The sequence below is a fragment of the Orycteropus afer genome, unplaced genomic scaffold (assembly GCF_000298275.1).
Source record: "Orycteropus afer afer isolate SDZICR_OR568_19922 unplaced genomic scaffold, OryAfe1.0 scaffold00123, whole genome shotgun sequence".
NCBI lineage: Eukaryota > Metazoa > Chordata > Mammalia > Tubulidentata > Orycteropodidae > Orycteropus > Orycteropus afer.
This window is the reverse complement of record NW_006921710.1, coordinates 7,941,077-7,963,995: the sequence shown is the minus strand read 5'-3', so window position 1 is coordinate 7,963,995 and position 22,919 is coordinate 7,941,077. Positions and strand designations below refer to the sequence as shown.

General features: G+C 54.3%; 1 protein-coding gene across 1 annotated transcript in view; it reads left to right on the top strand.

The window, feature by feature from the left end:
* Positions 1 to 8: 8 nt before the first annotated feature.
* LMX1B (LIM homeobox transcription factor 1 beta) overlaps positions 9 to 22,919 on the top strand; it is an 88,605-nt gene continuing 65,694 nt past the window's right edge. The window contains exons 1-2 of the mRNA XM_007944329.1: positions 9 to 135; positions 958 to 1,144. Coding sequence (XP_007942520.1) covers positions 66 to 135; positions 958 to 1,144 — 257 coding nt within the window. The 5' untranslated portion in view covers positions 9 to 65. The remainder of the gene's footprint in view (positions 136 to 957; positions 1,145 to 22,919) is intronic.

Below are 22,919 nucleotides of genomic sequence, written 5' to 3'. Positions count from 1 at the left end.
ATATAGCAACAGGTCCCGAATCGCTGGAGAGGTGCTTCCCCCGCGGGCAGACGGACTGCGCCAAGATGTTGGACGGCATCAAGATGGAGGAACACGCCCTACGCCCCGGGCCCGCCACTCTAGGGGTGCTACTAGGTGAGTGCGGAGCCGTGCCACACGAGTGGTCACGGGCAAGGGACGGGGGCGTCGTCCCGCGGTGGACACAGGCATCCAGACCCATGGATAAAGGAAATGGGTTTGCAGGACGTGGGGGTGAAAGGGGACGCATAAACAGGACTCCTGGGGTGATCACCAGAGGGGCAGCAGGCAGCCTAGAGGAGCAACGTGAGGGGCAGAGATGTGCAGGGACACCACCCAGGAGGGAGGAAGGGACAGCTCCAGCCCTCCGCAGTAGGCCTAAGTTCTAGAACAGCAACTCCAAGCGGCTGTAGGAGGCGGGTCACAGAGGTGATGGAGGACCAAGTCGTCACCTGGACGGCCAGGAGAGATGTCAGATCACCTAAGGGGGGAGGAAGGGAGGCTTATGAGGGAATAGTGTCCCTAGGTCACCCAAACCAGAGGTTTTGGGGAGATTGGGCACAGAAGACCGGGAACACCACCCTAGGGTGTGTCGGGCAGTGAGCACCTCAGCCCAGCCTCGCCTCTCTCCGTTCTGGCCCGCGACCCTGCGCCGTGCTCGCTCACATTTGTATCAACACCGGCGCTGGAGCTCCCGAGAAAGAGGGCGCAGCGCGGAGCCAAGTCTCGCGGCCCGCGGCCTCTCTCCGCTGGAGACGAACTAACCGGGGCTGTCCGGCCCCGGCGCGCAGGCAGGGGAGCGCGGGCTACAGACGGCGTTGCCTGACAGTCCTTGTCCTCAGAGTAGGGGCTGTGGGCACCCCGCGGCCAGGACGCCGGCACCGGGGCGGGCCAGGCCGGGAGGTGCTGACGGCCGGGCTCTTGCCCTGTGCGCTGCAGGCTCCGACTGCCCGCATCCCGCCGTCTGCGAGGGCTGCCAGCGGCCCATCTCCGACCGCTTCCTGATGCGAGTCAACGAGTCGTCCTGGCACGAGGAGTGTTTGCAGTGCGCGGCGTGTCAGCAAGCCCTCACCACCAGCTGCTACTTCCGGGATCGGAAACTGTACTGCAAACAAGACTACCAACAGTAAGCGCCTCTCCTTCTCCGCCTCCTTCCCCGCCGCGGCCCGGCACGGCACTCGAGCCCAGCCTCCCCCCTGCCTGGCCCGGCCGGCCCGCGCCCGCCAGGCCCAAGGCTCCGCGCGCCGCTGGGCCCAGCCGCTCCACAGGCTGCGCGTGTCGGGGCTGAGGCATACCGTCCCAGCCCGGCTGGCGCTGGTGGGATGACCGGGAGCCTCCAGTCAGGTTCCTAGTTCCCCTCCGTTGGCCTGGAAACCTGCACTGGGCCGCTGGGTTAGGACACAGAACAAGGCCTTGAGCCAACTGCTGGGTGCTGCAGCAGTCATGGGACAGGACCTGAACCCCCTAAGGCCGAAATTATGAACCAAGAAATGATCTCCAAACGAAAGCAGAGCCTTTTAAGGAGTCAGGCCCTGGCGGAGTGCTTTCGCAGCTGAAGGGCCGGTTTGTGTGGGTTTGGGATTCTTGCAGCAGAAAGGTGGAGTGTATGTGTGTGTGGTGGTGGGGGCGGGGGTGCTAAACTGGCCTGAACTGTAGGGAAGACACCCCCCCTCTTCCACTAGGCTTCTTGCTGTACTTTTAGTCCCTGATGGAGATAAGACTATCCATCCTCTTCAAACCGTTCCATGCGGGAATTTTGCACTTGTAATTTTCATTGTTTGGAGAAGCAGAGTCTAGGAAAAGCACCTCCAAAGATGGCCTGCTGCAGTCTGAGGTTCCCCTTAGGGCAGAGGACTGTGTCAGCCCTCCCTATCAGGCCTCCTTTCTTTCATTAAGCATGTTGGGGGATTGGGAGTGGCCGGTTCTACCCTGGTGTGCAACCCACGCCTCAGGGATGAGGCCAGACACTGGGTCGTGCCCTACTTTTGTTTTTAGCTGAGGCTATGGATTTGTATGGTAAGGGACTGGGGAACACATAATAGTAAGTCATGGCTTTTGCTTCTGACCTGCTGGGTTTTGTGGCTGGCAGTGCAAATGGGAGGGAGGAAAGGAACGTAGGCCGTGAGGAGCAATGACTCAAAAAGGGGTGCAGGCATCCCCAGAGCGGTAATCCAAGACAAGCGGGCACCTGCAAGAACTTTTCAGTCAAGCCCTGAAAATCCACTTGGATCGGGCTGCAGGGTGGGCAAGGTGCTCAGGAGGTTCAGGGCTTAGAGGGAGTGGTGTGTGCCCAAGCCTCCGTGGAAAGGCTGGGCTGGCGAAGCTTGGTTGGTGAGTGCTTGGTTGGCTACCTGCTCAGCACAAGGACTCTGCACACACCCAGGGCCTGGTGGGTGGAGCAACTGAGGTGTTCCATCTCCACCTGCCCAACGGCTAAGCTAAGTCCTAGGAATAGTGAGACTGCAGGCAGGAGCCCTAGAGAGGGCATTGGGTTCTGCTCAAAATGGCTCTGACTGGGCCCTGCAGTGGAGCCTAGCCTGGTTGTGCACCCCTGGTCTGGGGGTCTAGGAGGAACTGGGGGCAGGGGCTTGTTCTTCCTACCAGCTGGAGGCTCTGCGGGCAGAAATCGGGATCTGGTTCGTAAGATTGGGTTTTATTCTTTTTTTCTGGTCCCAGAGCCCAGCTGAGGCCCCCCTCTGTGTGGAGCACCCCACATGTAGGCATGCTGCTCTTGGTGCGGTTTGTGCTGCTTCCTGGATTGTTGTGATTCTAGTTCCAGGAGAAAGGTTGAGGTCGCCTTTTGGCTCAGCCATAGCCTGCATTGGAGCAGCAAAAATAAAATGGGGGTCATAGTTTGGCTTATATGGGGTTGGGGGCTTGGGGCAGGCACAACAGAGCAGCCCCTCGAAGGACCACCAACCTCCACTCACCCCTGGCCCTGCTCTGCTTGCCAGACCCTGAGCGAGGATCTGTCGGTGCCACTTCCCACCCAGCTCTGCCACCCCCTTGAGGACTCAACACGTGGGAGCAGGAGGCCACAGGAACTGGAAATGGGTCTCATTTGTGCAGTTTTGTGTGTGCGTGTTTTTCCCCCCTTTTATCATATTGAAAGACTCTTTCGAACCTCTTGAATACTTTCCCGCCCTGTAGTCCCTTATGGAGATTCTCTTTAACATGGGAAAGGATGCCCCCTGGTTCTGCGAAGCACAGATCCCTAAAATCACAGAATTTGAGCTGGCTGTTGCCTTAGAGATGAGCTGGCCAGCCCCCTCATTTTACAGAACAATTAAACATTTGCGAGTGCTTTGTGGAAAGTATATTTGTTTTAAAAAGAAAAAGTCGCCTGAGAGTCTGCTTTTTCAGAGCTTTCGGGTGTGTTTTCTAGCGAATTTTGGCCCTGACGAATCCTGGCGTCCGATTCTGGGTCCTTCGGGACCTAAGCCTCGGGGCCGGCATTATTCAAGCCGCTCGCGTCCTTTCCGCCTCCCTCGCCCCCTCTTTTCTCCAATAACTCCAATTAGGTATCTGCACTAGGCGGGTCTGGCCGGGTGTGCGTGGGGGCGGGAGGTTGTTACCAAGACAATCCCGGGACCCAGGAGGTCTTGCCTCGGCCTTTCCCTCGGAAAGCCAGCGCAGCGAGACAGCTAGGAGCTTACTGAGAAGCGATGTTCTTTGTACAATAAATTCTTTTTCACTGAAAATACATTTCACGATGTATTTTTTTTCTTTGAGAATCACAGATGCACATTTACTGCATCTGTGCATAAATGCTTTTCAGACGAGAATCCAAGCAAGTGGGCACAGAAACCTGCCTTGATTTTGTCGAATCCGAGCGTCAGCAGGATTGGGAAATTAACACCCCCTTCCTTTCTCCAAAGGGGAAACAAACAAACAAAAAAAAAACTTTTGAAAAATGTGTCCTCGTGAGGCGTGGAGCTGCTGTGCTCGGTCCATAGAGAGAGGTTGCCATTGTTACTAAGCGTCTCTTCCTCCTTTCGATTTGTTCTCAAAGATCCGGGGCACCCAGACCAACGGAGTTATTTTACGCACGACGGGGGTGATTAATTGACGCTGGGGCACATTTAATAGCTTTGGATAAATCCGCTGGCGCGTCCTAGACGGGCTTTAAAGCAGAGCTCGAGCCCCGCCGTTTGGGCATTTCCACGCCTAAGTCGAAAAGTCTTTTTCTTTGTATTTCTGTTTGGGGTGGCTCCTTTTTTAAAAAACGCATCGGATCATTCTTCTCCTGAGGCCAGGAACTCCGGCCCCTCGGCAGCCTGAGCGCTTTTTCGGACAAAAAACCCGCTTAGGAACTCGGGGAGAACGCGGCCTCCAAACGGAAAATAGACAACACTTCTCTCCTTGCTCCGAAGAGCTCCGAGAGCACAGTTGAAAAATGACAATTCCCCCCCCCCCTTTTTTTTTTTGTTTTTTTTTTTTTGTTGTTTTTGTTTTTTTCTTTTTTTTTCCCTTTCCCCCCCTTTTTTTTTTTTTCTTGGCGGCTTGGCCAAATAGAATTGTGTAACTCTCTCGTCTTGCCGTCTGTCTCTCGTCTGGAAAGGGTTTCTATCCTGAGGAGGTGGCGAATTCCTGGAGGAGGCTCCGGAAGGGGGGAGGGTCTGTGGGAGAGTCCAAAAATCTGTCACAAAATGGAGTCTAATCGCTTGTAATACAGTTCCCAGGTCTGGCGACCCGAGACTCATTGGTGCGTGAGCGGGGGAGCCTGCGCCCTGGGGAAGACGCGGGGCTCCTGCCCGGCGGTGCTCCCACTGCGGCTGCCGGGGCTTGCAGGCAGGGTTCCGAGAGCCGGGCCTTCCCGGGGCGGCCTGGCCTACCCGCAGCACAACGTTTACAGGCTCCACGGAGCCCACGAGGGTCCCTTTGGGCTCGCGTGCCCAGGTAGGATGCGCCCACCTCCGCCGATGGGGGGCAGCGAGAATTTGATTCCGTTTCACAAAAAGCAGTCTAAATTCTCGGGTAATTCCCACCCCACCCACCCCACCCCCTTGCTGGATGTGGCTCCAGTCGCCCTACTGGGTTCTTCCCAGCACATTCTTTTCTTTGGAAGTGTTTTCGCTGAGAAAGGCCTTCCTGGGAGGCTCGCTCACCTCTCCTCCGCTACCATACCGGCAAAGCGCAGGTGTGGCACAGAATCGACTCGGGCCTTTCCTGGAGGCTTCCCATAGGTCTTACTGCAGGAGCCTGATGCCAGCAGCACCCCCTCCTCCAGTGGGCACCCCAGCTGGCATGGTCCCCATACGATACCCCTGCCCAGAGCCTGGGGTAGAGGGCTTGTCCTGGAAACAGGGCCTGCTGTGAGGCGGGGCCAGGGTTTGCCTCACACGAAAAAGCTGCAGTGGCACTCTCTTGGGGGCCCAGGGCTGCAGGGCTCACTCTGCCTGCCCAGATCTGGGGACTCTGTGGCCCCTCCGAGGGCACCTTTCTGTTTAACCCCAGCACCTTGGCTGCAGGCAGGAGGGTAAGCAAAGGCCTTCCTGACGCTGTAGTCATTTACTGCTGAAGGGAGGCATTATTCACAGCTGACTCCTAGCTCACCCTGTATTCCCAAGACTCTGGCTGGTGTGGCCTAATTTGTTTGCCGAATTTTTCTGGAGTTGGGAAGCAGGCTGTACGGGTCTCCTCTAGGGTATGTGATTGGCAGTTCTCAGCTCCCTCCTGCCTTATCCACTGGGTAGAGGAAGGACCCAGGCTTAGGGACCACACGGCCCCGGCACCTACCTGAGCCTTTTCTGTTAAATAAGGACATACCCACCTGGGGGAAAGTATTCTATTAAGGATTCAAGGGAAGGTGTTCCAGAGGACCTGGCATCTTGCCTGGCATGTTGTTAATACTCGGGAAATGATTGTGTTACTGTTATCACCATCAGCGGGGCAGAAGATGTCTGTCTCCAGGGACATACAGCCAGACTGCCCACAGGCCCCAAACCGGAGGCATGGCTGGCAGTCTGAGCTTGCCTTTAGTCCTCTCTGCAGGGATCTGTGTGAAAGGTACGCCTGGGGGAACTGTTCCGTTTTACTTGAGTAGGGCACCTTAAGGGCCTTGCCTCTCTCTCCATTATGAAAACACCTTTTGATTATGAGTCAGACCTGGGTTTGCCTCCCAACCCCACCACTCAGCAGCTGTGTGATCTTAACGAAGTGCCTGCTGGTCTCTGAGCCCTGGGTTCTCCATCAGCAAACTGGGGTGGTTGTGATGATTACACATGGCACCTGATACCTGGTGGAGCGTCAGTAAATGTTCTATTCTCCATGGGATCCACTATCCTCTCTAGTACCCGCAGAAAGGTGGGAAAACTGCTGACTGTGTAGGGGAGAACAAATGCCAACCGTGTATTATCAGGAAGGGCAGGCGGTAGGATGGGCCTGGCATGCTGGTCTGTGTCTCCTGAGACTGGGATAGAGTGGGCATGGAGGTTGGTCCACAGCAGTGCCACATCTACTGGAGGATAATTGGAATCTCCAAAGTTGGTATAGCTTGAAGAACATAATATAATTTCGTAATTGGAAGACTGTTCACGCTTTTGTTTTTGTGACTCAGATAGCAGAAAATAAAGCTCAACCAACATCTCTGAGGCTGACAGTGAGATTCAGAAGGGGTGGGGTGGAGAAGGGATCCAAGGAACAGTATGTTTCTCAGAAGGAAGGTGAGGCTTAAAAGGTGGAGAAATACTAGCTCAGGAGGTGCAAGGAGCCCTCCTGCTCAGGCTGTGCAGCCTTGTGGGGTGCTGGCCCAGGTGGCCTGGCAGGGCTTCCCCAGGGAACTTCCTCTGTCCTGTGGCAGTGGGGTTTAAAAAAAAAAAAAAAAAGGAAAAACACAGAAAAAAGGGAACCCTGTCCAAGTTTGGCATCCGTTTAGGCTGAGGGATGGCGGATACACTCAATGACATGAATTATAACTTCAATTTGTTGGACACCACAATCAGGCCTCAGCTTGGAGGGGAGGGTGGGGAGGAAGGGATAGTCCACTCATCCAAGGAGCACAAGTGAGCTGTCAGTCACTTGGGGGTGCAGGAGGATCCCAGGCCCTCTTTTCTCTGGCTGACCCAGCCAGAAGCTCCTCCAGCCCTTTCAACCCCTAGATTCTATGCTGATGGCCGAAACAAACAAACCCACTGCCATCGAGTCGATTTCAACTCACAGAGCAAAACCCAAATTACGTGTATTTATTGCCACTGCAGTCAGGAGTGGGGAGGTGGTGGCGGCCAGGGGGTGAGGAGGCTGGAAACCATATTTGAAAAAGTTGATTCACGAAGGCAGAGGAAGCAAAGTGGCAGACGTGTTTGCCATTTCATCGACTGGCTGGTGTTCTCCATTCATGTCATAAATGTCTCCTGTCATTTGATGCCAAAAGCAACATGATTTGGCTCCCCGGTGGCCTATAGGGTTTTTCTCTTTTTTTCAGTAAATGTTTATTTGTTAATAATACACTTTAAACAGCCTAGCCTTGACCTCAAATCTCCTGAAGCATCCATCTTCTCAGAAAAATCTTTCAAAGTTTGTGTAATTTTGGGGGGAAGGTGTAACTGACAGGGCAGTGAAGGGCCTGTGTTTGCTTTAACTACTGCTGCGGAGTGGAGTGACTGGGTATAAGGGGCCACTGTGCTCCGAATGGCAACTTTCTTGGGTTTCAGGCCTGGCTGACAGCACTTCCTCATGGCCCTTTACCTTCGCTTCCCACCCCCCATCAGTACAAATAAATGTCTGCCTGGGCCCTTCCTTTGTTACTCCCGGGGCAGTGTTATATCCATTTCTGTTCAGTTTCTTGACAGGCAGCTGCTGGACCTGCCCTGCTGACCCTGGGGTCCTTGAGAGGGCTGAGAAGTATGGGCATCTTGGGGAATGTGTGGGCACTTTTGGGGGGCTTTGTCTCAATTGGGAGCCTTGCTCCAACCCATCTGGGACTAAGTGTACTGGCAGAGCACCTGTCCGGCCTGGTGCTTGGTAAACTGGGGGAAGTGTTCTGAAGGAAAAACCCAGATCCTGGAGTCTGGTTCCAGAAGAAACAAAGCTGTTTGTGGCCTGCCAGGCCAGCAGGTACTACAACAAGCTTCCCCAAGAACTGTGGGAAGGTTGCAGGCTGGGGAGGGCTTTGAGGGCTGCAAAAGTGCCCACCTGGGCTGACAGGGGTAAGGTGACCACCGAGCTGCTGAGTAGATGCAGGAAGATGAGCTGAGCATGTTGGGTGCAGAGCCGTCAGGGGTTCCCCCCTCCACAGTGCCTCACCCCAATACTGCAGTGATGTTAACGGGAGAGGAAGAGCAGCACTGGGTCAGGACAAGCTGGGTGTGACTGCTGTTCCCCTTTCTCCCGCTTCCCACTTTCCTTCCGCAGGGACTCAGTAACTGTTGTCATGTGACTCTTGGATTGCCTTAGTTACTAGGCTGTTGGGGTGTGAGTGTGGGTGCTAGCCCAGGCCTGAAGCCGTCCGAGCCTGCAGGAGTCCAGAGGACCAAGGTGCTCTGGGCTCACCTCCTCCAAGTGGAGGGGCCCTAGAGTGGGGGATATTTCTCCAAGGGCAAAGCCAGATCATTGGCAATTACAGATTGGGCATTTGGAACATCTCTGTTGCTCGGTAGCACAAGCCAAGGGCTTTCGGGGAAGGGCTGATAAACCTCCCTGAGCCTCAGTGTCCCCCTCTGTGTTGGGAGGCAGGGGTGATTCTAATCTCACAGGGTTGCTCTGAGGATAAAGTGAGGCAACCCAAAAGTGCCAGCCTGCACTGGGCAATGCATGTTTCCTTCCTTCCTGCTGGGAAGTGAGCCGGAGGCAGCTCTGTCTGGCAGAAAGCACTGTCTGCCCTGTGGGGGAGGCCCAGAAAAGTGACCAGGCCTCCTGGATGGGCCTTGTCCACCCTTCTGCTTCCCACCTAGGTCTTGGGCCTATGTTTTAAATTTTTCCCTTAAAGAGGGAATGACTAAGTTATGACTCTCAGAGACTGCTCCTTGGGGACAGGCAGGGGCCCCCATTACTGAGGCGTGTGGATCCTGTTTTTCCTATCAGACTCTTGAACATGGCCAGTATAGATGTGAACCTGCAGAAGCAGAGCCTTACTGACCCTGAAGAGGCAGGCCACAGGAATGCAGCTAGAAGGAAAAGGAATCGCGTTTGTTGACCGCCTGTTTTGTGCACTGGCCTTATTGTCTTAACTCGGCTGATAGGCGGGGGAATGCAGACTGAGGAGGTTAGTAATTCCCACAGGCCTAGTGTCACTCTGCAGCAGATTCCCCCAGCCCAAAGGTCTAACTCCTACAGACTGAGGGCGTCCGAAATCCTCCGGTCCAGATCTTCCTACAAGGAGCTCTGGTGGTGCGGTGCCTAAGGCATTTGACTGCTAACCAGAAGGTTGGCGGTTCAACCCCACCAGCCACTTGGATGGGGCAATCTACTTCCGTAAAGATTTACCGCCTTGGAAACCCAGTGGAATCGTCAGGAGTCGGAATCCACTCGGTGGACTTGGTTGTTCAGATGGAGCAGGTCCCAGATGCCTGCTGTGGGCAGTTGTGATTGTGCTCCTTAGCTCCGGGCCTGGAAGGGGGGAGGGTGTCGCCGTCCTAGGAGCTGAGCTGAGCGCTCATCTCCACATCAGAACTCTCCCTGCGAAGACCTACCCTGCCCAAAGGAGGGAAAGGGTTAGAATAACTGCCTTCCTAATGGGCGGTAGACCTTCCTTTGCTGCCGGGGGAGTGCAGGTGGGGCCGGCTTTCGGAGGCCTCCGCCCGCGCCCTTTTCCAGGCCCACATCTCACGCGGGTTCCTGCTCCTGGTTCTCCTTTCCAGAAACTGGGGCAGCGTGGTGCGTGGGCTCCTCGGCTCTTGGGTTCCTCGGCCGAGGCGGCCGAGCCGCGGGAGGAGCGGTGGTTGATGAATTTCGGTGTCACCAGGGGTTTAGCCCGGATTTGGGAACCGCGCGCTCTAATACGCGCACACGGTCCTGCCCTTTTTAAAGCGCAGCCCTTTCACCCAGCCACTGATTTATGAAGGAATCCGATCCTGGGACGGGGTAGGCTGCAGCCGGGAGCCTGGGGCCCCGGCGACAGCCTTAGGGTCCTTCGCGTTTCGGGGGGTCCCTAAGAGGCTCCGGGGACGCTCCTGGGTTTGACTGGGATGCCTTGCCGGGTGGGGCTCCCTTGGCTCAGGAGGAGCGGGTTTCTCGGAGTCACCTAAACCCTCTGGAGGGAAACAAGGCTGGCAAGGAGAGTTCCCATTTTAATTCCGGGCTGAGCAGAACGCTAGCCCCTCCCCAAACCTTCCGCCGACCTCCTCAGGCCGCCCCAAAAGTAGCGAGTTCGGGGAGGTTTGTTTATCGAAGGAACAGAAAATCGAAAAAAGAGCCTAAGACCTTTTTCCCGCCTGAGAAATGTGCAAAGTTCCTCAGCTCCTGGAGGTGGCGAGGCGGCCCCGAAAGCGACTCGGCGCGGACACTAGGGCCCACCCGGCCCCCTCCCTCCTGCGCCCCGGCCCGAGGGCGGCGGGAGGGCGGATTTTTTTAGATTTGGTTTGCAGGGGGGAAATGTGATTGTATCAATCCACAAATATTTACTCTTAACAGACTTGTATCTGTGGAGATTTCGAACAAAGACAGTTTAGGGGGATTACAAAAACCCTAAACCCCGTTTTTCTCCCGGACTTGGTACTTTAAATGCCAATTACAAGCGAGGCATATCCAACAGCAACCGGGGGAGGCGGGCAAGGTCCGGAGAAGGGATGGGGGCGAGTCCGGCCATTAAATGTAACTTTTCATTATGAAAAGGATTTCGCCGGTTTTATCTTCTAATGAGATTATGTCACGAACACAAGTACCTAGGATGGTGCTGAGTGACAGGGATCTGTCGTTTAATAAGAGGCTGCGCCGCTCAAACCGCGGGGCCCTTTGTCCAACCGAGTGAAGGACGGAAACTCGTAGTCCTAATCCCCTTATTCATGTCAAGCAGAGAAAAGAACCGGGCACCTTACAACCGTGTCCCCTCCACCCCTTCCGAGGGCGGCGGGACGAGGGGCTCTCGGCCCTGTAGTTCCCCCTCCGCATTTCGTTTCCTAGTGCGCTCGGGCCTCTCGAGTCCGCCGAGCGTGGCAGCCAGGGTGGGCACAGGGGCTCTTTGCCGGAGCCTCAGTTAGCAGTGTCTGGAAAGTGGGGACAACGGCTCGGTGACCAGAGAATACCTCGGGGAAATGTTTTTTTAACCCCCACTCATGGAGCACGAGCCCTGCTCCGTCCCCCATTCCCAAAAAAAGTGGCGGTGGGGGGGTGCACTCCCACCACGCCTATTAAAGAGAGGTTAACAAGGAGCGAGGCCAAAAGGAGATGCCAGGCTCCGGGTTCTCGGTGGGGCAGATTTCGTTGGATTCCTGGGACAGCGGGCGCGGCACTCCAGAGTTAGCCATTCCTGGCTTGGTGCTCGGCCTTTTTCTTCCGAGGGCGAATTCCTTTGTCCGACCCCCGCGGGAACCAGCTTCTCCGCCGGCTCGTGCCTCCTTTATTCTCACCGCCACCGCTACCGCCACCACTCTCGTTCCACCGTTTGCAGGTCTTTCCTGTGTGGCTCAGGTGGAGCAGACCCAGCTCGGTCCTCTGGCCTGCCCCCCGACGTCGTCGCCCTTGCCCAGGCCCTGGCTGGCTGCTCCGAAAACTACTAGAGCTTGCGAAGCAGGCGCCGGAAGCGCGCACTTTAGCTACCAGCGTTTGCCTCGGAGCACAGTGGGGAGGTGCGGTTGTCCGAAAAGCAGTCGCGCGGTTCCGGGTCGCTGCACCCGCTGAAAAAACTAAAAGCAAAACCAACCCGGAGCAAACGAATCCGCGCGTCCCGGGGTCTCCGCTCTGAGCCCTAGCAGAGGACCAGGCCGGCGGCTCTCGGGATTTCAGCCCGAAGGCTTCTGAGTCAACGGAGCCAAAGGGGGAGCTTCGGAGGAATTTGCCTTGAACACACTCGGCTGGAGTCCTCTTTGAAAGCTCTTAGGCTGTGATCCAGGGTGGCCTCCTGGGGGCCCTTGTGTGCCCTGGGAGCGCCCTGGGGACGTCTGGCTGCGCGCGGTCTTCTCCTGCCCGGAGCCCAGGCTCCGGGCGCGGGGAGGACGGGGCCGAGAGCAGGGTGTCACCTCGTAAAAGCGACAGGCAAGGACTGTTTTATGGAGCGGGAGAAAGGGCAGGAAGTGATGCTTCCATCTCAGGCGGTGCTGGGACGGAGAACTTCGATCAAGGGAGCCCGATCCGGTGGGAGACGACCCTGGGGACAGGGCAGGGTCAGAGACAGTCCGGTCCAGGGCCGTTAGCGTAGGACCAGGGCAGGCTTCCTGAAGGCACAGGGAAGAAGACCGACAGACCCGGAGCCGAGAGCTCCCCTCCCTCCCGTGCTCTCCCGCAGTCCCTTCTGCAATCCTGGACTCGGCCGACAGCCCCGGCCTTTCCTCCCAGGGCGAGGGCGGGGGAGAGACTTTCTCTCTCTCTCGAAACACTTGATACCAACTTTGTTTTTTTGGCAAGAAAAATAAGCCTTGTTTGGAGAGGGGTGGGGGTGCCTAGCGAGCGAGGGAAGGAGCGAGCCGGCGGCGGAGCAAACTTTGCAGCTTAGGTTTCAGCGCCTCCGCCCCACCCCCAGCCCCGCGGCGGTGATTTGTGTGCGGGGGTCTGTGACCCTTTGAGGCATCAAACGGCCCGCGGGAACCGGCCGAGTTCAGAGGGACAGTGGGCAGAGGGGCGGCCTAAGACAACGCAGATGGTTCATATCAGCCGGGCCGGGCCCGCGCCCTAGGCTCGCAGCGTCCGCCGCCGGCCTGGGCTCCTCCGACGGTGAAGAGGCCTCAGTCTTCCGAGGAGGCCACCGCCTGAGCGTTAATAGGGGGCTAGAGTCTAGGCAGTCGACGCCCAGTCGGCCCCAGCCGAAAGGAGGTGTAGTGGCGGGTGCCACCAGGCGGTCCTGGAGGAATGGGATGTGCCTTGTCTGCTCCAGAGTGGGACCTGGCCTCTCCCAGCACTGACTAGTCAGGAGGGGAGACGCTTTGCTTCTTCCAGGCAACCACAGCTCTCCTCCCCAAACTCGGCAGACAGCTGGGCCTCATTGAGGTCACAGTGCCCTTCCCCAGGGGCCCTTTGTAGCCTTCTTTTTCTCAGGGAGCTGCCCTGCCCTCAGCCTGGCTGCTGTCAGGGATTTGGGAAGCCCCTACTTCCCTCTAGCTGGCCTTCCTCTCCTTCCCGGCCTTCCTCTCTTCCTTCCGCCCTCATGATCCAGTACTGCTCTTGTTCCTGACCAGCCCTTCTGCTGGCCTGGGCTAACTCTGAGGGTCTCTTCTCTCTTTCAGCCCCAAAGGACAGTTGAGAAGGAGGCCTGCTCATGCCTTGGTCCACAGCCTACCTTTGTAGGTGAGGACTCTGGTGGGAGGATGGCAGGGGCTCTTTGCCCCACCAGTGCGTCCCCTGGGTGGCCAGTCTTCACCTTTGAGCCTGCTGTCCTTCTCTCCCCAGAGCTGGAATGGTGAATGCCATCACCTGCAGCCAGTCCAGGCCTCCCCTCCCTGATCTCTAAGGCCTGACTTTCTCATGACCTCCAAGGGCCATCTTCAGTGACCTCAGCAGAGGTATACTAGGGCCACACCCATAAGACCCTTGAACTGCCTTAGAACGTTGCAGCTGAAAGGCCCTTCGAGATTCTTGTAGAAATGGGAAAAGTAAGGCCAAGGTAGGTCCAACACTTGCCTAAGTTCACTCAGTTGTAGTAGAGCTGAAGCAAGAACACCAATCTGCCTACTGCTGGGCTAAGAGTCTTTGGGGCAATTCCGCAATTCCTCCCAGAACCCTCTCCCAGACTCTGGCCTTAACACTAGCCAACGCTATCTTCTCTAGGCTGAGGTCATTGGGAGGGGGTCCTTCAATCCTGAGAGGGAGTGACAGGTGACCAAATGATAAATGATTTTGAGAGCTTTCTTGTCGATTTGGGAATTTTAGTTTCTAAATAGGGTCACTGAGGTACAAGAGCCAGGTAAGCATAGTACCACCCATCCCATTATCCCTCTATCCTTCTAGTCTCTGACTCTTGGACACCCTGAGCTCAGCCCTTTCTCTCTACAGTGGGCCACAGGGAGGCCAGTGGCCTGGCCAAGGCCACAGAGAGTCAGTGGGCTGCCAGTACCTCTCAGGGTTTCATCTCCTGGGGTCCCTGCCTCAGGGGAACAGCCGGCTGGGTCATATGTGCACAGAAGACACATCTGTCCTCCACATGTTTGAGGCAGAGCAGAGGACATGTGGTTTGGGATGTGTTATCTTAATTATATTTATTAGCCAATCCTGGGGGAAAAATAGAGTCTGATATTGTTATGATTTGGAGAAGACCCCAAATGCACACAGTGACAGATCAGGAGAGGCCACTGGTAGCAGCCAGATTTTGGCTGGGATCAGGACATGGCTTTGGAAGCGCTTCAGCTTGTTCTAGTGCATTGGAATCTCTATGCTGTGAAACAGCACTTAATCGCCTTCGTTTTCCCAAACAGAGATCTGAAGCAAAATTAATTACCCCGCCTTGACTGATAGTTGTTCTCTTGGAGTATGGTTCTAATCCTTATTAACATTCTCTAAAGTCAGGCATGAAATATGACTTTTGCACCACACTCTTTGGCATATGTTTTTCTTTTCCAGGGTATTTTTCAGGCTATCTCCGAACCTCACTGCTGTTCATTATTTTTGCCATAGGTCTAAAGTTGCCAGCCCCAAAGCCAGTACGTACCGCACAGAGCACAGCAAAGGGGAATGGGGGAGGGGGAGTGACACATCTCTGCTCACAACCCAAATTGCTTCTGATTATTGAGCTTTGAATGTTTTCCCCCATCATGTTTTTATTAAAAACTGCAGCATATTTACGCTTGATGGTGTCTTCAATTAGGTTAAAAAAAAAAAAAAAAAAGCAAGGGATTTCCCTTTCTATAGCAGTATGTAAAGAAAACAGTTGCTATGACCACAAAATTACCATCCAAACCTGGTTCTAGTAAAGCCCAGCCCTGCTCTGACTAGCCTAGCAGGCTGGGTGCTTTTTTCTCAGTGTTCTAGCTGCTGGGGAAATAGACTGAAGTGGAAGCCCACAGAAGCTTCCTCCATTCTACGGGGTACTCAGGGCCCCTCTCAAGGGCTAATGCTTCCCAAGTTTGTAAAATGCAGGAGGAGGTCTTAATGCATGGGGCTTTCTGACGGGCAGGGCGGCCTAGAGTGTGGACAACACCAGTAGCAACAATAATAATCATGGCTGACCCTTGCTTCGCATTTACAGTAAAGTGCTCTAAGCATTTTACATTCTTTAATGATGCTATGTCATTGGTGCTATTCTTATTTTCATTTTTGGAAAAGAAAACTGAGGCACAGAAAAGTTGAGTAGTTTGCCTGAGGTCACACAGCTAGCAAGTGCAGCTGGGATTGGAGCTCAGACATTCTGTAATAACTTTCAGCAATCCTTTGGGAGGGCAGATCTGGGCCCCTTGCTGGGTTTGGCAACCCAATAGTGGCCTGGCATGGGACCTCAGTGTTATTTGTTGAATGAATGTCTCATCATGGCCAGCGTTCGTTGGGAGCTGCCTGTGGTGAGAGTTTGACAGGGATTATGTCATTGAATCTCCTCCTTCCTCCACGCCCCGGCCCAGGGAGAGGCAGCGTTATTAACATCATTTCCCATTTTGCCAGCATTGAAGTTTGAGCTGAGAGGTGCAGGGAGTTTCCCAAGGTCACATAGCTTAAGGTAGCAACAATAGTGTCTACTGGGCACATGTCACATCGAAGCAACAGGGCTGACTCCTTCATATCTCAGATCTTGTTGAGAACTCCTAAATGCACTATTGTTCACCATGGTTTCTAGGTTATAGAACTGAGGCTCAGAGAGGTGAAACCATACCCCCTGAGGTCACATAGACAGTGAAGGGCTGCACTAGCACACAGCCAGCATCTGTGGATGCCAAGGTCTGTCATTTTGTCCCGTTCTCAGACTCAGAGGATCTGAGGCCTTAGGAGCACCTGGACCAAGCCTTCTCAGTGCGTCTGCCTTGGGCTGAATAACTATCCTGGCAGTAGGTAGGGCATTGAGGAGGGAGGCATATCGGTGACATGCCTGATGCCAAATGGGCTTGGCATCATCCTGTCCTATCCCCATGTTTACAGATGGGGAAACCAAAGCACAGAGAACTTGAGTGAGCTGGTGAGCAGCAGCTGATGGGAATCAAACTCAGGTGTGCTGGCTCTGGAGCGGGCTTCTCAGAGAGAAAGTCTGACCCGTCAGCAGCAGCAGCAACATCGCCAGCACTGAGCACAACCATCCCAGAGTGTCTTCAGAGTGCTTGGGAAGCGCAAGACGAGAGCATGGAGGTTCAGAGAGGTGATTTTTCAGGGCCGCACAGTGAGATGTAGCAGCGAGGGGTCTGTTCAGGGCATCGATGGCTCATCAGGCAGGGACGTGGGAGAGGCCCACCCTGTGGAGGGGAGCTTGGCTAACCGTCACAGGGACACATTTACCCTGTTGTGCCTTCCCTGCCCCAGGCAGAGACAGCAGCTTCAGGCAGGCGCTGTCTGCCCTTTGAAGGGGAGGAACGTCTGAGTGTGTCACTTTGAACTGCAAAGGGGCCTGTGGCGAGGGCTCGGCCCTCTCCCACGTGCCCCTGCCCGCCCACCCCTCAAGGTCTGGTTCCAGTCTGCAGGTCTGGAGCCAGAGGGGCGGGCAGGCTAGCGGACCCCCTGTGGGATGTCAGCCTGATAAGTGAGCATAGGCCCCTGGAGGAGGATGGAGCTGGCCCCACTGGCCTGGCTTTCCCACGTGGCAGGAGTACAGGCCAGTCACTGAGGTGCCATCCTTTCAGAGAGACATGCCCTTGTGGCTGCAGAGAAACATCTCCCAGAACGTTAAAGGTTTACATTAAAAATAACAATAGTGGCAGTAATAATAATTTGTAAAAGCAAGCATCTTGCCCTAGGGCACAGGGAGTATCATAGAACCAACCATGTATTGTTTGGTAAGTGCTAATGGCAAGAAGCTAGGCAGGGTATTGGGTAAGAAACTTCTGGGTGCTTCTGGGAAGCTGATCACCAGGAACCCCGCTGGGGGGGCGGGGGGCACTTTGAGTTGCCCAGCTTTCAGGCCAGGTCCTGACTAAGCCAGACCAGGAAGAGACAGGCATACCCTGCCCTGGAGAACTCCCTGGCGAAATGGGTGGGGGTATGGGGCAGAGTCAAGCAGAAATCATGGCTGGCACAGGCCCCGTGCCTGGAAATGTTGACCTCTTCTTGGATCTTGTGACCCTACAACCAATTCCTCAGGAGTCTGAGAACTTAACCAGATTCTTAGCTGAGTGGATACGTATGCTTTGGAGCCTCAGAGTTCAGAGTTCAAATCTAGTTTCTGCTGCTTCTTGGCTGTATGAACTTGCGCTGCCTGCTTTACCTCTCTTGCTTCAGTTTCCTCAAAGTCTATTGAGGACCAATAAGATTTAGAGGTAACATCAGACTTAGAGAGAGAGTAGATGTAAGGTTCTCAGTTAGGTATGTGGTTCCTGATTTTGTTATAGATGTTCCCCAAGGCCTTTGTATTGGGCCTCAGCAGTCTGGCTTTGCTCATCCATGCAGGTGATCTCCTTGCCAGAGGTCTCTGTGTGCACCAGGCCCCCTACATAGTAGGTGCTCAGTATTGAAAGAAGGTATAGGGACACAGCAAGGGATTAGACTGACTGGGCTGGAATCCAGGCTTGAACCTTTTTTTAGCTATGTGACATGGGCCTCTCTGAGTCTCTGTTCCCTCAACGGTAAAATGGGGAATAAATAAAGAACCTACCTTCTGGGGTTGTTGTGAGAATTGAATGAGATGATGGTACAAAGAACTATACCTGTAAGTGTAAACTATTGGTATTATAGGCAAGGTCTGCAGGCAGGGGCCTGGTTAATAACCCTCGAAGAGAACAAGAGTCTATGTGCTGGGTCATCCTGAACAGGCCACCTGGGTAGGATTTGGGAAGAGCATTCCAGGTAGGGGCACTGATAGCAGGAATGTTGTTGTTGTTGTCATGTGCTGTCAAGTCGGACCCAACTCATAGCGACCCCTCCTTGGGTTTCCGAGACAGTATCAATATGGAAGTAGATTGCCCCATCTTCCTTCCAAGGAGTGGCTGGTGGGTTTGCACTGGCAGCCTTCTGGTTAGCAGTCAAGTGCCTTAGGCACTATTAGGGGTTAAATCTTGGCTCAGAAAAGCAGGCTGGGACAGTGAGTTTGGCCAAAGAGGCTACCTAGGGACCAGGGGCTGAGCGGGGAGGCGGGGGCTAATAGCTATGCTATGAGGTTCGAATTTTATCCTGAAGGCAGGAGGGAGCCATTGAAGGTTATTGGGCAGGGGAGTGACAGGACTGGAGAGGCACTTTATGGCAACGGCACTGACAATGTGTGCACAGGATTGGAGACTGGAGACTGGCAAGAGGAGGCTGCTGCCACCTTGGAGGCAAGGGCAATGAGGTAGGCCTGGAGAGGGGCCGGGTTTGAGCCAACTTTCAGAGGCAGTTATGATGGGTGAAGAGAGGACAGGCCAAAGGAGAGTCACAGAGGCCTGGACCTTGGAGCTGGATGACTGAAACTCCCAGGGACTTGGCTATCTGGTTAAGGCCTTGGTGTCCTTGAACATTCTGGCATGGTCCCAGCAAGGGTGGCATACCTGGCTGGGTCCCTGACAGGGACCTAGGACTCTAGGGTGCTGATTAACAGGGGTGGGTGTAATAGGTGAGCAACTGAAAATCACATTTGATGATAGAAATGTCCCTGAATACCTACTGTGCTGAGCCTGCTGTTGGCGTCTGCTGACCCCATTCTTTACGGTGAAGAGCTGTCCTATCCTAGACCCCACCTGGCTCAGCACAATACCCCATTGGACTGTGAACTCCCTGAGGGCAGGGCCTACATCTGTCTTGCTCCCCATGCCTCGCTGATGGCTGCATAGGACCTGGTGAGGAGGCTTTGCACACATATTTCTGGAATGCCTATATGAAACAGGATGCTATCCTCAGAGAATGGCCCATCAGGCCTCTCAATGGAGCACCAGTCAGTCAGAAAGGAAGCTTTTCTCATCTTAGTGCTTCTCCATGAGTTTTCTAGAACCTCCCCCATCCCAACTCAGTTGGTCATCTTCTGGGCTCCCGTACTCCCTCCTTGTCACCAGGCACACTGGGCTGTGACAGGCTTGTTCACTTTGTTGGCTTGGTGTCAGCCCTGTCCTGCCTGATAGGTGTAGGTCTGATGGATGAGCTGAGGCTTCCTTCTCCTCTGTCAGATGCTCACTGAGCACCTACTGTGTACCAGGTGCTTCCCTGAGACATTTGAAGAAAGCACCTCAAAGGCAGATTGATGCAGTTGTTGAGCTAAGCTGTGGAATCTTGGACAACTGACTTCCTCTTACTGTCTTTCCACATCTCTGAAATGGGGATAACAATGGACAGTGGGGAGGACATAATGAGATAGTGCATGTCCTTATTTTATTTCCTCGAGGGGGAAAAAAAAAAGAAAACTCACTTCTGTCAAATCGATTCGACTCATAGCAACCCCCCTTTGGGCTTCCGAGGTGGTATTTCTATGGAAGTGGATTGCCCAGTCTTCCTTCCAAGGAGTAGGTGGTGGGTTTGAACTGCCAGCCTTCTGGTTAGCGGTCAAATGCCTTAGGCACTGCACCACCAGAGCTCCTACAAACCTTTATTTCCATATTCTGTGATAACTGTATACAGAGAACCATGGCCAGAGAGAATGGCCCTTTCAGAGAAGGAGGAGGAGAGCTAGAGGGAGAATCCACACGTGGATCCTGCGACCTTTGCCCATTTCCTACCTCCTGTTGTTGTTGTTGTTATGTGCCTTCGAGTCGGCCCCAACTCACAGCAACCCCTCCTTGGGTTTCCGAGGCAGTATCACTACGGAAGTAGGAATGCCCAACCTTCCTTCCGAGGAGTGGCTGGTGAGTTTGAACTGCCAGCCTTCTGGTTAGCAGTCAAGTGCCTTAGCCACTATGCTACCAGAGCTCCCTTCCTACCTCCTAGGTGGTTCTAATTTCACTCTCCCATCCTTAATTCTGGTCCTCCATCCCATGGGGCCTTTGGACAACCTTGCCCAACCTGGCCTCTACATCCTGGGGTTTCAAGGAGAGGGAGAAGAACCCTGACCTAGCATCCCCACCCATCAAGCCATAGTCACCCACCCACTGATGTCATTGCGTGGCAGGCAACATGCCAGGCCCTGTGGAGACTGCATGTATCAAGAGAGACAACTACAGCTCTTTCATTCATTTAGTACACGTACATCACACACCTAGTAAGTATTAGGCCCTGCTCCAGGCTTGGGAATAGCCTGGTCATTAGTTCTCAGAGCTCAGTGTTCACAAGTATCCTCTAGGGACCAGTTAAGAATTCAGATTCATAGGCTTCACCCAGGGACTGGAGTCCTTCCATAGACTGAGGAATCTGTATGTTTCACAAGCCATACAGGACAGACTGAAGCCTGGGTTTGTGTCTGGGAAGTGGGATGGGAGTGGAGGGCTTGGAGCCAGGGAGGGTCTAGGAAACCAGTAACTCTTGTGCCAGGCTTTCTAAGGAGGAGGACTTTTCCAGAAGAAGAAAGGGGACAGGGAACATAACCCTGGCAGCTGCTACAACTGGAGCAAGACCTAGGTGTGGGCAAGTGTCCATGTGTGAGGAATGGCAGATGAGCCAGGCGGCTGAAGGTAGAGGATGAGAGAAGGGCCGGAGCTGACTGGGGAAGGCCTCCAATGTCAAGCTGAGAGCCAGGAGGAAGAAGCCATTTGAGAACAAGCCTCAGAGTGATGGTAGAGGTGTGTCTCCTCAGATCCAGCAGACCTTTTCTAGCTCAAGCCCACCCAAGACTCAGGGATGGGGCGAGCCACACAATTTACAAAATGAACATGCATGACCCTTGTTCAGAAGTTATTAAGAATTTCAAGACATTGCTGAAGCATGAGCCTCACAGGGAGCAGAACCAGGGAAGAGTGGGGATGATGAAGATAGCCCCATGGTTGGAAGCAGTGGTAGAGGAGAGGGTCCTTGGTGGGAGGAGGGAGAGATGGTGGCTTTTACCAATCAGATGACCTTTGGAAAGAGCTGGCCAAGGTGACGAGGAGGGCTTTCCAGGGATGGGGAGCAGGATGGACAGAGACCCAGAGATGGGGGAAGACTTAGTTTCCTACACGTGGTTCCCCACCTGCCCCTTTCCTCTGCCCCTAGCTGTTCTCCTCCTCAACCCCAAGTCAGTGCGTTCCTACAAATTTGATGCCAAGTTCTAGCACCTCTGCATGCCAGGTTCTGGACTGAGCTTCTCACACACACTGTATGAATCCTCAGGGCAGGCCTGTTAGGTAGGTGTTATCATCACACACACACACACACAAACACACACACACACCCCGTTTACAAATAAGGAGAGTGAGGCTCAGAGTGGGGAGGAGACTTGCTTACAGCCCGGCCTGTATGGCTGGGGTGCGTCACAGCCAAACCTCTCTGACTCCAGTCCCTGCCCCCTCCACTTCCTATTGTTATTCACTGCCCACACACTGTCATCACATGGGGAGCAGGTGAGACATCCTGGGCTCACACAAAGGCAAGGGGGAGGACTGATGGGACTGGGCAGGTAGGAAGCAGCTACAAGGATACAGGGAGGAGACTGAGATAAGAAGCTTTCAAACAACCAATTGCAATCAGTGGAGATGCTGTGTGGAGGGCTCTGCCCAGGCAAAGACATGAAGGCTGCCAGGGCCCGACCTTACTAATAATTCTCTGTACTTTACAGAAGACACAGTCACATGGATGACCTTGGAGGTTCAGAGGAATAAGTGTGTGTTTTGGAGACTGGTGGCTCTGATCTTGGTTCCATCACTTTGCCATTTAACTTCAGTTTGTTCACTTATAAAACGGGCCATCTAAAAGCCCAAGTCAGGATTTCCAGCAAATGAAGAAATGGTAATGCCTATAGTATTATCAACTCATATTCGAGTCTCACAAAATCACAGCTGAGGAAACTGGAATTCAGAGAGGTTAAGTAGCTGCCCTGAACCCAGCTGGGAAGTTTGGATTCAGGCCTATCTTCAAATAGCATGGAGGGTTGCACCCCTCACAGTAAAGGAGGGGAGAGCCTGAGGCCCGACTGGCACCTGGGTAGTCTGAACCAGAACCTGCCTCTGGGCTGCCAGCTGTTCAGTGGTGGGCAGTGGGGAGGCATCCCGTCCCAGGGCCCAGGATAGAAAGCCACGTCTGCATTATGAGAGTCCCGGGGATAAGGCACAGCGATTTCCTGACGAAGGGCAGCTTATGACCCGAGTGCTCCCTGGATGTCCTTCAGGCCAGAGCCTTCTCCTTGATGGCCTTTTTGGTCCCCAGCCCTTCTGCCGGCCTCAGTTGCACTTAGGAGCTAGAGCACACTTGGAACTTCTTCCGTGTGTGTGTCTCTCTCTCTCTCTGTCTCTCCCTTTCATGTATTTTCTGGAAGGCAACAATGTGCCTGATCTCAGTTCCTGAGGCACAGGCAGGCATAGCCCAACTCCGAAGAGCTCCCCACCCAGTGGGAGAAAGATGCATCCCTGGAAGTAGCTTTGTAAAGGCTCTGAGGAAGCACAGGGCATTGTGGGCCCCAAGGAAAGGACTTCTCCTTCAGGCTAGGGGGCATCCAGGAGAGCTTCCTGGAGGAAGAGCTGTTCATGCTGAGAGCAGGATTATCCAGGTAAAGGGGAGCGGGAGAGCATATTTCAGGCAGAGAGTACAGCATGCACAAGGGCCTAGAAGTGGACATGGTCAGGGTGCAAGGAGAGGTTAGATCCTGGAGGGTCTTGAAGGCTATACTGGAAAGTCTGTCCTTTCTGCAGGGGCCACTGGGAGCCATAGAATGATTCTAAGCA